Here is a 15,354-nt window from a genome sequence, read left to right as displayed (position 1 = left end):
CAGACACAGCCTCACCCTTCACAATCTGCTCGACCTTACAACTCACACACGTATGCGATTCTACTTGCAGGGACTGAGCAACAATCAAGGCCTGGTGATGAAGACTACATCGAACAGCCTAAGAACACATTAATCCTTTATTGACACAAACTCCACTTGCGAAAGAATGAGACAGAGGCTGCTGGTGGTGCAGGGATTGGGATTGTAGAAATAATGTATTATTTACTATCTTTTTGTATTCTATAATCAAATATAATTATATTTTATTAATTATTTAATACAAATTTGTAAGCAAAGCCAAAACAAGCTATTCAAATGCTTGTAATGACTGGTATAAATTGTAAGAGGATACTATACTGTTAAAATTTGATAAGTATATTCTAACATTATTATTTCAGGAGGTATGTTATAATCACTTGTATATCTTGACAATATGTACAATTATAATTAATATTAGTAATTTTAATAACTATTCTGGATTCTTGCTTTACTTGTACTAAATTATAATTGACTTGTGAAAACCACTATCTAAGTTATTATCACTTTTACAAAATTTACAAAAAGTAAAAAATATACTAGGTTATAATCTAATACAACTGTTAAGACTTTTTCATGATGTATCACTTTATCTTTTGATAGAGCTCACTGTGCATGCCTTTGTATATTTTTGAAAAAGTAAAATGATCCAATTCATGTACCAGACTATGTGTGTTGTAAAGCCTCTTAATGAAACACGAATTTTACTTCTTCTTCTAAAAGAGGGAAGATTCATGATGTAATAGTGTAAGGCATTTTTACTATACAAACTATGGTGGGTCACCAGTGAACTACAGGTTCTGTATGTTCTGACACTTACATCCTAGTGCTTGTGTCTCAGTATCTCTGTTTTGTAGGACAGTTGTAGCCTGGGTCCCCTTACTGAGCCTTTAGGTCCTCTCTACACTGTTGCTGACACTTATTACATTGTTCTTACTTCTCTTGTAGTTACACAACCATGTAAGTTTCCCTCATTCCAACCTGTCCTTTTCTCAGTCCACCACCTCTTGTTGTTCTAAGCCATACTAAACTCTATAACCATTAAAATATACTATGCTAGTGTTAAATTCAACAATTATTGAATACAAGACCACTTTATCAACCCTATATTATTTTCAAAACCTGAATAAATACAGATTGGCAGTCCATTTCTTCTTAAGATCAGGAACCCACCTATGTGTTTGGAATACTCAGAGGATCTCAACCTGAGAGTATATTTGATTGTACAACAGCATTTCAATGTTCTCGAAGGAACTCCGAGTTTGAAGAAGTTCCGGTTATCATTTAGCGCCCGTGCCCGAATTACCGGTTGTGCTTACATAAGGAAGTAAAGATATACTTACAGGTGTGTAGCAAAAGTGTTCGTCATTCCTCAAAAGGTAAGTGTATTTGTAAGTGATTTGCATTGACTTATAAGACTGTCAGAGACACATTAAACCTTTGTCTTACATTTCTGGCATACATGAACACATTATACACACAAAAAACATGAAAAATACAAGCCATTTTGTGAAAATAATGTAAAATTCTGTATTTTTTTGTACTTCACAATGTGTAGATCAAAGCTTTGTCCTACATCTAATTTCTATGTATGGTATGCAAATCACTTACAAATACATCTACCTGTTAAGGAATGACGAAGACTTTTGCTACATACCTGTATATTGTGCACTTCTCTTGTCTCGGAGGACCTGGTTCATAGTGCATACGCCTCCCCAGCTCTCGTCTCGTCATTGACATTATATATTATTGGCACACGTTAGTCGACACTCCTTCTATCACTTTGCGTTGAGCAAAAAATCCGCAAGACGGAGGGCTGTCTATCGTTGCGTTGTCTGCCATCGTGCGAACATATCTTCAAGTCAAGATGGACTTCCGCCCGATTGGCATTAATTCCCTCCCGGTGGAAATACTCTGCGACATCTTTCTCAAATGGGATCGCGATGCGCGTCGAAGATACGATTGTCAGGTACCATTGACAATTTCGAGGGTTTGTCGATATTGGCGTGATGTCTCTCTGTCACTCAGAGTTCTCTGGACATACATAGATATTTGCATCAGCGGTAGAGCTCGAGAAAGGTATATCGAATTTTTCGAAACATGGCTTCGCAGGTCCAACGGTGCACCACTTAAGCTCGTCGTCAAATTTGATCTCACGTACAACCGATCTCTCGAGGATAATCGAGTAGCTGAACGCGTTGTGTGTATATTGATTTCTCACCAATGGCACTGGGAGAAAGTCCAATTTAATTGGAAATTTTCGGCGTCTCCTGGCTTCCCGGGTATAATACTTACACAAACGCCAATGCTCACCAAACTTAAATTACACGTCGAGCTCATAAACGGGTGGGTCAGTGGAAGTTTCAATCTGGCACAGGCTTCAAAGCTTGAGTATGTGGAACTTAGGTTCCCGTTGTCTCTCGAATTTGCAGACAAGTCAATGATAACTACGCTGCATTCACTTTATTCTTATTTGGATCCACAACAATGCCGTAAGCTTCTCGAGGCGGCACCAAATTTGAAGGAAGTTTTTATTAACAGTAGATTTGGACCGACTGATGAGGTGGAGCGTTTTGTCATCTCGCATAGCCTCGAGAGGATCGATTTGACTGGTCCTGCATCACACATAATAATGGATAAACTGGTCCTCCCTGCCTTAATGGAGCTTCTCTACAAAGATTTCGCTTCCAGAAATGGTGGTGACCTAACGGGCTTTATTCGACGCTCCTTACCACCGTTAACCAGGTTGACCGTCAGTTGTGTAGGAGCGGCGACACTTACGTCCATCCTCCCACTCCTCCCCCTGCTTCGAACACTCGTAATGAGGGAAAGCACTATTTCAGCAGAACTCTTCGAGCTTCTTACCGTACCAAGCGGAGCGAGTACGAATTATCATGCTAGGTATAGGAATAATCGAATCATATGCCCCGATCTGCTATGTTTTGAGTTCTTTTGGGATTACTCTGTTGAAGGGAACTTTCGTGAATGCATTGATGCTTTATGCACAATGTTAGAGTCACGTTGGGATGATTTGATAATTTGCGATCATCCGACTGACATCCTTGGGCCCCACTCTCCCCTTTCTTCGGCTGACCGTAGAAAATTGTGGACCCGCATTGCAGATGGGCAACCATTTTGTGCGTCCGCACCCATCCCGAGACGGCATAGAGTTTTAGGAATTACATGACCTGTCTTTTCATAATCACTTTTTTGCCAACGGTGACTTTTAACTACTGCTGTACTCGCTCATCAGAGCCATTCAAGTTACCTGTAAGCGTTTTGCGTTTGGTTTTTCTGATGATGGTACGATCATATAGAATCCACGCTTTTCGAACCAGCATTTATTCTTATCACATTGTTCTCACTTCTCTTGTAATTACACAACCATGTAAGTTTCCTTCAGTCCGACTTTTTCCTTGCTCAGTCCACCACCTCCTGTTGCGCTTAGCCATGATAAATGTTACGACCATAACAATACGCTATGCTAGTGTCAAAGCAATGATTATTGATAACAAGACCACTTATACCAATCCCGTATAAGTTTCAAAACTTGAATAATTATTGCTCGGCAATCCATTTCTTCTTGAAATCGGGAACCCACCTATGCGTTTGGAATACTCGGAGGATCTCGACCTGAAGGAATTTTTCAAACTGCATAAGAACATTTCAACGTTCTCGAAGCCGCTCCAAGTTTGAAGAAGTTCCGGTTACTTATCGTCGACAAACAATCCTTGCTCACTATAGTAGTACACGTGAGATCGACGCCCAAATGCCACGCCTTCCAGCTCAGCCGTAGCCTGTACAGTGTACCGCGCTACCCGCAGTCTGCTCAGTGCTCCAGCCCACTCCCCCACATACTAGCCAATGACCTCGAGTACCTGAATTTCTCCAACTGATTTGTACACTTTCAACGGAACACATTCACGATTTTCAAGTCGTCGTAGGCCTCGGTGCATTGATCTGTAGGCAAATATTTTCGACCTCCTGCCTTCTCAGTCCTTCGAGTCCGCCAAGCTGGAGCCAAAGCTACTGCTCCCATCCATTTCCCTTAATTCCGGGGTACCCTAAGACCAAGACACGATGTTCAGCATTGGTAAAAGGCAGGAGCAGAAAATTGGAGAAGAGAGCACGCGACAGCCTTTACTTAACGGAGAGGATCACAGCGATCCCATTCTGTTCTCAGTGGACGACGAGGATGAAGAGGAAACAAGTGTTACCCGGCATACAGAAGAAGAGGTACCTCAAAACAGAACGAGATCTGTCCGGTTTCAAGAGGAAGTCAGGGTTATAGGTCCACCGTTACGATCTACTTTGGCCAGTCGAGAAGCAGGTATGTTTGAAATTAGGCATAGAAATCTGCTCTTCCCTGATTTCGAGATTTAGAATTTGAACTAGACTCGGATGAACTTGATGAAGATAGTCTTTCTCAGCTACATGGTGGTTCGCTTGAGGCGAACGGATCCCATGGACGAGATGGTGACCAAAGCATGCCATTATTAGTGGGCCTAGTGGATCGTTCTGCTGCTCGACAAAGTCTTGACCTGCCTTTAACGGAAAATGGCATTGGTTCCGCAGAGGACGGTTACACAGACCTTCAAGAACTCGCAGCCAAGCGTACCGCAGGCGGGAATATGGTAGACTCGGTAGCGAACATGGCGAACTCAATTCTCGGCGCTGGTAAGGCTGAGTATGATTTATCCGCCTGCTTGTCCTGATTGATTTTTGCTTTCAGGGATCATAGGTATGACCACACACTAATCTACTGAGAAATTAGAAACTTAGTCTCATAGGTCTTCCTTATGCTATTAGCCAAGCTGGCTTCTTCACGGGACTCTTTCTGCTAGTCGTCCTTTGTGGCGTTACCGATTGGACCATTCGTCTCATCGTCATAAATGCGAAACTCAGTGGGCGGAATTCGTATATTGAGATCATGAACCATTGCTTTGGCGCTAGCGGCCGAGCGGCGGTTTCCTTCTTCCAATTTGCGTTTGCATTCGGTGGTAAGTCGTCCCCTTCAATTCATTGTTACCCTCCTAAGGTCTGGTTTGCGCAGGGATGTGTGCTTTCGGGATCATCATTGGTGAGCAGTATAATGATTCGTTTTCTTCCGTACCTGAGGCTAATGATATCTCAGGCGATACCATCCCTCATGTCATACGCTCCGCCTTTCCTAAACTCCATGATATACCGGTTCTCTCCCTGTTAACGAACCGTCAATTCGTCATTGGCCTTTGCACGCTCTGCATCTCATATCCGTTATCTTTGTACCGCGACATACATAAACTGTCTCGAGCGTCGGGGCTCGCCTTAATTGGGATGCTGATAATCGTTACGTCCGTCCTCATCGAAGGGCCTCATGTTGATCCCCGATTAAAAGGTGACCCATCCGAACGGTTCTCCTTTATTCGTCCCGGGATATTCCAGGCCATCGGCGTGATTAGCTTCGCGTTCGTGTGCCACCATAATTCCTTGCTTATTTACGGGAGCTTGAGGACACCAACCCTTGATCGATTCGCAACTGTGACGCATATATCGACGTTGATTTCACTATTAGCGTGTTGCACACTGGCAATTTCTGCGTTCCTTGTCTTTACGGATAAGACACAAGGGAATATCTTGAATAACTTTTCGCCGGTAGGTAGGATCCAACAGCCTCTTTCGATGTCAATTCTAAGGATGCATATTTGTTACTTTGATAGTCGGATACCTTGATCAACGTTGCGCGATTTTGTTTCGGGCTGAATATGTTCACGACGCTGCCACTCGAATTGTTTGTTTGTCGAGAAGTCGTCGAACAATTTTTCTTCCCGCATGAGGCGTTCAATCCGCAACGACATCTCCTCTTTACAACCTCCATCATATTTTCCTCTATGTTTAGTGAGTCGTCCACCAAAGCCCTGATGCTATCTTTCACAGCTAATTGTGTTTTTTATTTTTATCTAGTCTCCCTTATAACGTGCGACCTCGGTGTCATGCTCGAGATCACTGGCGGCATCTCCGCCACCGTATTAGCATTCATCTTTCCTGCTGCGTGCTACGTCAAACTCCTTCCACCTGAACTACCTCTCACATCACGTGCGAAGCTGCCAGCTGTGGTGTGTGTAGCGTTCGGTGCGGTGGTTATGTTGCTGAGTCTCATATTGGCAATGGGAAAGGTATGGACTGTTGAGGGTGATGCAAAGATTTGCGTATAATTTATTTGAAATCTTCGGAAGGACAGTCGGGAGGTGTATTGATCTGTTGCTATTGATGTTTGCTTTTTGTCTCTCCTACTTTACTCTTTCGTTGCATCATCTAGAATACCACATCGGACTCTAGTACTAGCTTTCAATCGGACACGCTATTCTATTTTATACCGTGATCTAATGTCTTGGTTATTCCAAAAAAACAAAAAAGCGTAGCACAAGATTACAGGGGGGTAGTACACGTCACTTTGATTTGCTCTAGGTTCTTTCCTCCGACAGCGGAACTTGGTGTGTATTACACGGCATCTTCCAAAGCCTCGGCTAATCCGGGAACGGATTCTACGCGTTCACGACGCAGGCCCTTCTCAAATGATTCCGCAGCAGAGAGTGGAGAGACGTCTAGATCCTTCCAGTCTGCCCATACACGTTCTACGCGGTGGAGAGGTGTATTCTCGGTGTCGGTGAGATCAGTAGTCCGTGGATCGAATACGAGGACCCAGACTGCGTCATAACCACCAGCTATTTTCGATAACAGTCAATGAATAAGTACACAACAATGGTGAGAAAGAGGGAACTAACCACCAGGAACACCACCAGCGATGACACCCTCTTGTGCAATGCAGGCGTCAAGGAGTGCTGTTTGTTCTGGTGGCTCTATGGGAACTCCCGCCCGGTTGCCCATGTCTCGCATCTTTGCTCGGATATCCTGTCAAAATAAATAAAACAAAAGGAGAAACAGCGTAAAAAGGAGCATGGAATAGGCATTAGTCATTTCCTTCTTTGTTGTTATAGGAGGGCCAGGAAAAACACGCACTTCGGCAAGTTTATGGACATTGATGAACGTCTGGATGATGACGTCGGATGCGTCTGTTGTACGCCATTGAGAAGCCGGGAGGTGCGTTAGTTGGGCGAGTGCTCTGTTGTATAGCTCTTCGTATTTTGACTGAAGCTCAGAGAGGTGAAGAAGTGCAGCTGCAAACGCTTCGTTGGATGCAGCGAGGGCATCCCACAGAGCAACAGCTGTTGAAATAGTATGAGTATCATCGTGCAGCCTGTTCGCGGAATACCCACATTCAGCTCCTGATGCTTTATGCCACTTCAACACCTTTCCTACAAGAGAAGGTGTATCGCTCCCAGCATCGACATCAGCCAACATAAGCCGAGTTCCGGGTGGAAGCTGGAACGGCTCGACCTTATGATCCCAGGCCTTATTCTCTACACCAAGAACTGGAAGAAGGGATACATTTCCACTTGCTGCATCTCCCATGAGAGGTGCTAATACATTCGGGTTGAAGCGTGTGTATTTATGACTTCCAAATACCGCAGCTGCAACATCAAATCCACTTCCGACTTTTCCCTGGGCGATGCAGTGGGCGGCTTGAGATGCTGCGTGTACTATATGCACGTTGGTGTCATCTCCAGAGAGAACAGGAATGGCCTGAAGATGTAAGAGGAGTGCACTGACGAGAGAAGTGGTGAGCGCTGCAGATGAGCCGAGTCCTGTCTTATGAACCTCGGAGATCGGAACGCCTGTATGCGCGAAAGGAGGTATCTGCGCTAGTGACGATATGCGCGGCTCAAGGCCAAGTTCCGCGAGCTATAACCATACTATTTAGAGTATATCGTTATGGTTAAATTAGATACCAACCTTTGCTCGTTGTGAATAGAAGTCATTTCCACCGACGATGGTAATATCAAGACCATGTTCAAAAACGCTCTTAAGATGCGCTAATCCCTTCAGCTCGGCGACGAGTCGGAGAGTGAGCTGAAGTGCAATAAATACAAATTTATTTTTTGGAGCCCTATCATTCTAATCTTCAGGCAAGTAAACACGATTGATATCCTCTGTATGAGACTTACCCTTCAGGCTGAGTGACATTTACATCATCTCCAACTTGTACATAGTATTCCCAGATCGCATCTTTGAACTGTGGTGATCGCACAGTCACAAGTCCCTCTTTGCGATTTCGAGCCGAGTTTATCACGGTATAGAACCGTGAAGATGTAGAGACGACCACCCCAGAATATTTCTGGTCGAGCACCAGGTAGCCGCCAGCAAGGAGCACCTTGCCCGACGCAGACACGACGGTTGGCTCATCGAGCTTGCGTTCCAAGGCGCTCATGATTGTTGTGGTATGAAGTAGAGATGATCGAGGAAATCGATGCGTTTCATAAACTCATAACCCCAACGCGCCGCCGTACGCGGTGGAAAGACAATTGAAATTAGCGCGATCATCGGGAGGATGGTATTCACGTGCTACTTTCTTTTCCGATTATTCCATGACGTAATACCAATATACCTCAAGTCCGAACATTTCGATCTGATCTGAACTGATCTAATGGCTGAAACCCACTGATACCGATTTTAAAACAGGAGGAGATATCCAAGACACGATAGACCGCATAATAGTGTATATTTTATTATTTTATACGTTATGAATTTATTCAGAACAATGACTGTATAACAAAAAAGAAAGCTCCGAAGGAAATGAAGAAGAATAAGTACTGAGCCTGTGTCGCATGCAATAAAAAAATCTATACTTGTACAGATTTACAGAAAGCAAAGATGTCATACCTTAGAGCTTTAAAGGATTCATAGACAATTGAAGTTAGTTGATCTTTCTATCGGACTCGCTACCCGATACGTTATCTATTTTATTCTATACCGTGATCTAATTCTTTGTTATTCTGAACACAAACCAAAAATACGTAGCTACTAGCTCAGGATGATAACTAATGGTAGCACACGTCGCTAAAATTTGTGATAAGTCCCTTCTTCCGAGAGCGCAACTCGCTATGCGTTACGCAGCACGTTCTAGTACTTCAGCTAATCCGGGAACAGAATCTACGCGTTCGCGACGCAGACCCTCTCCAGACGACTCCGTAGCGCAGAGTGGAGAGACATCTAGGTCCTTCCACTCTGCCCATACACGTTCCACACGGCTTTGAGGCGTGTTCGCGGCATCTGTAATATCCTTGGTGCGTGGATCGAATACGAGGAGCCAAAATGCGTCATATCCACCTCCTACTCAATGGCAGTCAGTGTTTGGATAATAAACAGGGTTGAGATGAATAGACGGACCGCCGGCGATGACACCTTCTTGTGCGATGCAAGAATCGAGAAGTGCCTTCTGTTCCGGTGGCTCAGTAGATACAAACGCTCGCGTACACATGTCTCGCATCTTTACTCGGATGTCCTGTCAAAAGATAAAAATAAAGTAAAGCAGGAAGGGTGTGCAGGAAATGGGGCATTAATCTTACATTTCCCTCTAGGAATCATCATAAAGTACGTACTTCAGCAAGTTCATGGACACTGATGAACGTTTGGATGATGATGTCGGATGCGTCTGTGGAACGCCATTGAGAAGCCGGAAGGTGCGTCAGTTGGGCGAGTGCTCGGTTGTATCGTTCTTCGTATTTTGATTGCAGCTCAGAGAGGTGCAGCAGCGCGGCTGCAAATGCTTCATTGGATGCAGCGAGTACGTCCCGGAGCGCGGCTACTATCCATCAGATGGTAAGAATTATTTCAGGGGCTGTTGAAGCACGGACCTTCAGGTTCTGAATCTTGTTGCCACATCAGTACTTCCCAAGCATCCATAGCTAGACAACGCGGCTTGCTCCCAGCGTCGACATCCGCTAACATAAGTCGAATTCCAGGCGGAAGCTTGAATGGCTCGACTTTATGGTCCCAAGCCTTATTTAGTACACCAGCGACCGTAAGATCGGAACTATCTCTCAGGGGTGTGTCTCCCACGTGCGCAAAAGGTGATAAACATTCCAGATTGAAGCGTGTATATTTATGGCTTCCAAATACTGCAGCTGCAACGTTAAATCCACTTTCGTACTCCATTTGTGCTACAGAGTGAACAACTTGGGATGCTGCGTGCAGTATATGCACGCTGACATCATCTCCGGAGACTACCGGTACAACTTCGAGATGAAGGAGTAGTGCAGCGACAAGCGATGTCGTGAGCGCTGCAGATGACCTGAGTCCCGTATTGTGAGCCTGAAAGAGCGGGACACCTGTATGTGCAAAGGGAGGGATTTGCGCTAAAGAGGACATGCGTGGCTCCAGGCCATGTTCCGCGAGCTATAAATAAACCATTAAGAATCCATCCTTACAGTTAAATAACATACAAACCTTTGCTCGCTGTGAGTAGAAATCATTTTCACCGACAATAGTAATTTCAAGACCATGTGCCATGGCATTCTTAACATGATTTAATCCCTTCAGTTCACCGGCGAGTTGAAGACAGAAGCTAAGTGGAGTTATCACGAGATTAGTATTTCCCGGGGTTCTATAATCCTAGTCCTCAGGCGAGTAAACACGGTTGATATCTTGTACACCACTTACTCCTCAGACGGACGGACACGTGCAATATCGTCATATCGTACGTGGTATTCCCAGACCGTCTCTTTAAACTGCGGCGACCTCACAGTCACGATCCCTTCTTTACGGTGCCGCGCCGTGCTTATCACAGTATAAAAGCGCGAAGATGTAGAGACAACCAACCCAGAGTACTTTTGGTCCATTACGAGGTAGCCTCCAGAAAGAAGCACCTTGCCCGGGGCAGACACGACAGTTGGCTCATCAGGCTTGTCTTGTGCAGTGCTCATGATTGTTGTGGTACGAAGCAGAGATGTTCGAGGAAATTTGAGTCATTTCGAAAATTTATATCCACAACGCCGCTCAATACGCGTTTGGAAAGACAGTTGAAGAAAGAAACGAGCACGTTCACAAGGTAGATGATATGCACGTGATATATTTACCCTTTTCTCTCATGAGTCATGGAGTAAACCTACAGCGTTAAAATGATGACAGCGAGGGGATTTGCGTCGTTTTTTTATCACCTGCCTCATATAGTAGGATTACCATGTATAGTGTTATTACACGTGATGTTCCACCACACTACAGAGATTTCTTTGTACACTGTAAAACTTACTTGAAGAAATACAAAAGGTCTTCCAAACATTCTCAACACACTATCAATTCCCATACAACTATATATCTCTTGATTTAGAGTGTTTCACTAGTCTTCCCAAAGGCTGCAGTAATGGTGAGAACTGCTTGCAAATACAGGCTTGTCACGTGCTATAATACCATATATAGCCCTCCTGCTATATGGAGCAGGAGGTAAAAAAAATGATGTAACTCGGATTGTGTAAATAAGTAATTCGAAATTGAATTCGTTCAGCGCTTGCAACAATCAAACGATTCTATTTTTTGCTTCAACCCCCTCCCACACCGCCGTAGGGTTTTCAGCATGACCAGTGCCGTGATCAAGCATTCGCCTCTCACCCTTAACCCCAACGAACATTGTACCTGTTGTGCACTGTCGTCCAGTCTGTAGTAGACTCTGTACACAGCCCATAGTCCAGTAACCAGTTTTACTTGACAAAACAGTCTGCTCACTCCCGGACACTCTTCAGAGACCAAGCATTTCACATCCCAGTTATCACAGCAGAACGAGCAAGCATCAATGCAGAAGCTCTTTTGTTTATTCAAAAAGTTCTTTCATGCAGGACAAGGTCGTGATTGTGAAGACAGGTTACCAGATCAAAGTAATGTGCCAACCACTGGTGTGTTCTCTTTCTTCTTTCCCACGAAAAATCTCATATTGACTAAATCTTCAGTGAAAAGGGTCAAAAGGCAGAGCCCCAACGGCTGTAAGCAAGTACTAATTCAGTTCAAATTCTGGTTGAGGATCTTTTCGAGGATCTTCTATTGCCTCGATTGGTCTATGATACACCACATACAAGCCATTATACGTTGGAAGCGCTTCATGCGCTCAGGGTCATGGGAGGACCTGGAAGAGGCCATCAAGTTGTACCGAGTCGCCCTTGACCTTCGACCCAAAGGCCACCCTTGTCATTCTATATCCCTAAACCGTCTTGCACTTTCCCTGCGGTCTCGATTCTTACAATATGGAAGAATCGAGGACCTTGAGGAGTCAGTTACCTTGCACCGAGACGCGTTGGAGCTTCGCCCCGAAGTCCATCCGAATCGTCCCAATTCCCTAAACAATCTTGCATCTTCCCTACAGACCCGATTCTTGCAATACGGAAGGACCGAGGACCTTGAAGAGGTAATCAAGTTATACCGAGACGCGTTGGCGCTTCGCCCTGAAGGCCATCCGGATCGTTCTATGTCTCTAAATAATCTTGCATCTTCTCTACAGACTCGATTCTTACAATACGGGAGACCTGAAGACCTTGAGGAGTCAGTCAGGTTGCACCGAGATGCGCTGGCGCTTCGTCCTGAAGGCCATCCGGAGCGTTCTTCGTCTCTGAATAACCTTGCATCGTCCCTTCAGACTCGATTCTCGCAATATGGAAAGACCGAGGACCTTGAGGAGGTAGGCAGGTTACACCGAGACGCGTTAGAGCTTCGCACCGAAGGCCATCCGAATCGTCATAATTCTCTGAACAACCTTGCACTTTCTCTGCAGACCCGATTCTTGCAAGATGGAAGGTCCGAGGACCTTGAGGAGGTAATCAAGTTGCATCGTGACGCGTTGGAGCTTCGCCCTGGGAGCCATCCGAGTCGTTCTATGTCTCTAAACAATCTTGCATCTTCCCTGCATCTTCGATTCTTGCGATGTGGGAGGTCAGAGGACCTGGAGGAGGTGGTTAAGTTGCTCCGAGACGCGTTGAAGCTTCGTCCTGAAGGCCATCCAGATCGTTCTATGTCTCTGAATAACCTTGCGTCATCCCTGCGGACTCGATTCTCGCAATTCGGAAGAATTGCGGACCTTGAGGAGTCAGTCAAGTTGCACCGAGATGCGTTGGAGCTTCGTCCTGAAGGCCATCCGGGTCGTTCTATGTCTCTGAGCAATCTCGCACTTTCCCTGGAGACGCAATTCTCACAATATGGAAGGATCGATGACCTCGAGGAGTCGGTCAAGTTGCACCGAGGTGCTCTGGGCCTTCGTCCTGAAGGCCACCCAGATCGCTTTACGTCGTTGAACAATCTCGCATCTTCTCTGTCGACTCGATTCTCACAATATGAAAGGACCGAGGACCTTGAGGAGTCAGTCAAGTTGCATCGAGACGCTCTGAAGCTTTGCCCTGAAGGTCATCCGAATCGTTCTAATTCTCTTAACAATCTCGCGCTTTGCCTGGAGACTCGATTTTCGCAATATGAAAGGATTGAAGACCTTGAGGAGTCAGTCAAGCTACACCGAGGTGCTCTGGAGCTTCGCCCAGAAGGTCATCCTTTCCGGTCGTCATCACTGAGGAACCTTGCAGACTCTTTATATACTCGGGTGAAGCGGCGATGGTGTATGAAGGAATTCGAAGAGTGTATGCTTCTATTGGAGCTCGCTGCTACTGATAGATTCTCGGGAACATTAGTGCGCCTTCTTGCCGCGCAACGATGGGCAGAAGTAGCACGATTGCACAATCACGACACAGCATTTGCAGCTTACAAAGCGACAATATCGCTACTTCAACATGCTCTCATCATAACCCCGACTCTCCGCGAACAACACGACTTCCTCATTGGGAAGAATGACCGCAGAGTGCTCACCTTGGAGGCGGCTTCCTATGCGATAGAGAAAAACCAACTGAAGCAAGCTGTGGAAATACTCGAGCAAGGAAGGGGCTTACTTTGGTCACAGCTGCGCGGTTTCAGGACGCCTCTAGATCGACTTGCAGAAAAGAACAGAGAACTCGCCGACAGATTCAGGGATGTTAGCCGTCGTCTGGAGAATCTTGCAACATCGCACGAAGCGTTAACATCTAGCTCATTCTTAGATGGCATTGGGTCACTCCAGCTGGGTGCCAATGCAGATCGGGAGTCATTTGAGAAGCTGCTAGAGTCGAAGAGACTGCTTTCCAAGGAGCAGGAGGAAGTTATTAACGAAATTCGACGAGTTCCGGGCTTCGAGAACTTCCTTGGAGCTACACCGTTTAAGCTACTACAACAAGCAGCGCCCGAGGGACCGATCATCATAGTCAACCACTGCGAATATCGCTCCGATGCCCTCATTATCCTCTTTCGTGATGTTTCACCCGTAGTTTGCATTCCCTTGGACGACGAATTCTATAATGATAGCATTACGCTGTGCAACGAACTCGTAGACACGCGTCAACGGCTCAAATCGGATCCGCTTGAATATGACGTCAAGCTCCGTGAAGCTATGAAGTTGTTGTGGGATAGAGTTGTTTCCAAAGTCACTGAAAAACTCGAGGAACTTGGGATCATTAAAGGGTCGCGCATTTGGTGGTGTCCTACATCTGTCTTATCTACGCTCCCGTTTCATGCGGCAGGACCATTCGAGGATGCAGATGGTACCACTAGATATTTATTAGACATTTTTGTTTCGTCATACACCCCGACCCTCGGCGCTCTCATTCATGCCCAATCTAATAGCAGCACCAGTGAACCCAAATTGCTCGTCATCGCGGATACTGTTTCGCTCCATTCGACTCGACAGGAAGTCCGGAACATCCGGAACTGTATGGGCAGCGACAGTCCTGGGACTACAATACTCCTCGATCGCAGGGCGTCTCGGCGTACGGTGATGAAAAATCTTCGGAAGGTTACATGGGTTCATTTCGCTTGCCACGGTCACTTGGACCCGAAGCCCTTTGACTCCTCATTCAAGCTCGCCGATCGGGATTTGACGTTGCTCGACGTTGTTCAAGCTAATGTTCCAAACGCCGAGTTTGCGTTCTTATCTGCCTGCCATACGGCCGAGTTGTCCCGTTCTGGTGCACACGACGAAGCTCTTCATCTCTCAGCAGCTATGCAATTCAGTGGGTTCAGAAGCGTGATCGGGACGATGTGGGAGCTTTACGACGAGGATGGACCTTTCTTTACTCGAGTGGTTTATGAATACATGAACAGATATGAAGATGGCGAAGTGAAGCATAAGAGGGCGGCTGCCGGACTTCGGGAAGCGGCCTTGAAGTTGAAGGCGAAGGATGGGATTCCGACTGAACGATGGGTTAATTTCGTGCATATAGGTGCTTGAATGATGTCTCAATAAGCTATACAATATGAATCATCCTTCGGAGTGGCAGGTGTGCCGAGATATCACACAGTCGGAAAAAATGGTGTATGCTGTCGCAACAATGACCTTGAGCAGGGATACTAGGATGGCAGAAACAAAACCCGGTAACAGGGTCG

The 15,354-nt window shown here is 45.6% G+C and overlaps 5 protein-coding genes across 5 annotated transcripts; 3 read left to right on the top strand and 2 right to left on the bottom strand.

Annotated features, from left to right (window-relative positions):
- Window positions 1-1,903: 1,903 nt before the first annotated feature.
- On the top strand, window positions 1,904-3,223 carry FOMMEDRAFT_156776 (uncharacterized protein; the record flags this gene model as incomplete). Its single annotated transcript, XM_007267020.1, has 1 exon — window positions 1,904-3,223. One exon carries the CDS (start codon window positions 1,904-1,906, stop codon window positions 3,221-3,223), a length of 1,320 nt encoding a protein of 439 aa, XP_007267082.1.
- Window positions 3,224-3,979: 756 nt separating this feature from the next.
- On the top strand, window positions 3,980-6,325 carry FOMMEDRAFT_108587 (amino acid transporter). Its single transcript, XM_007267019.1, has 7 exons — window positions 3,980-4,366; window positions 4,420-4,714; window positions 4,819-5,036; window positions 5,090-5,116; window positions 5,171-5,670; window positions 5,736-5,913; window positions 5,980-6,325. Exons 1-7 carry the CDS (start codon window positions 4,117-4,119, stop codon window positions 6,228-6,230), a joined length of 1,719 nt encoding a protein of 572 aa, XP_007267081.1. The 5' UTR covers window positions 3,980-4,116; the 3' UTR covers window positions 6,231-6,325.
- Window positions 6,326-6,516: 191 nt separating this feature from the next.
- Window positions 6,517-8,344, bottom strand: FOMMEDRAFT_28869 (Phosphomevalonate kinase; the record flags this gene model as incomplete). Its single annotated transcript, XM_007267018.1, has 7 exons — window positions 6,517-6,740; window positions 6,801-6,927; window positions 7,036-7,241; window positions 7,293-7,659; window positions 7,687-7,818; window positions 7,870-8,023; window positions 8,082-8,344. 7 exons carry the CDS (start codon window positions 8,342-8,344, stop codon window positions 6,517-6,519), a joined length of 1,473 nt encoding a protein of 490 aa, XP_007267080.1.
- A 547-nt stretch (window positions 8,345-8,891) lies between these two features.
- FOMMEDRAFT_146943 (Phosphomevalonate kinase) lies at window positions 8,892-10,838 on the bottom strand (the record flags this gene model as incomplete). The annotated part of the gene is made up of 6 exons (XM_007267017.1): window positions 8,892-9,246; window positions 9,304-9,418; window positions 9,516-9,721; window positions 9,771-10,311; window positions 10,363-10,519; window positions 10,576-10,838. The coding sequence occupies 6 exons, from the start codon at window positions 10,836-10,838 to the stop codon at window positions 9,023-9,025; spliced, it is 1,506 nt and encodes a 501-aa protein (XP_007267079.1). The 3' UTR covers window positions 8,892-9,022.
- Window positions 10,839-11,962: 1,124 nt separating this feature from the next.
- FOMMEDRAFT_86125 (TPR-like protein) lies at window positions 11,963-15,199 on the top strand (the record flags this gene model as incomplete). The annotated part of the gene is made up of 2 exons (XM_007267016.1): window positions 11,963-13,953; window positions 14,050-15,199. 2 exons carry the CDS (start codon window positions 11,963-11,965, stop codon window positions 15,197-15,199), a joined length of 3,141 nt encoding a protein of 1,046 aa, XP_007267078.1.
- Window positions 15,200-15,354: the final 155 nt, after the last annotated feature.

This window comes from Fomitiporia mediterranea (assembly GCF_000271605.1).
Source record: "Fomitiporia mediterranea MF3/22 unplaced genomic scaffold FOMMEscaffold_6, whole genome shotgun sequence".
In the NCBI taxonomy this organism is placed as follows: domain Eukaryota; kingdom Fungi; phylum Basidiomycota; class Agaricomycetes; order Hymenochaetales; family Hymenochaetaceae; genus Fomitiporia; species Fomitiporia mediterranea.
This window is presented reverse-complemented; position numbering and strand designations above follow the sequence as displayed.

What these genes read in the sequence shown, in the direction of transcription:
- FOMMEDRAFT_108587 (XM_007267019.1), top strand. Translation starts at nt 4,117, where the DNA reads ATGTTCAGCATTGGTAAAAGGCAGGAGCAGAAAATTGGAGAAGAGAGC. An exon ending in ATTTGCGTTTGCATTCGGTG is followed by an intron (nt 5,037 to 5,089) that starts GTAAGTCGTCCC and finishes TGGTTTGCGCAG; the next exon opens with GGATGTGTGCTTTCGGGATC. An exon ending in TCTTGAATAACTTTTCGCCG is followed by an intron (nt 5,671 to 5,735) that starts GTAGGTAGGATC and finishes TTACTTTGATAG; the next exon opens with TCGGATACCTTGATCAACGT.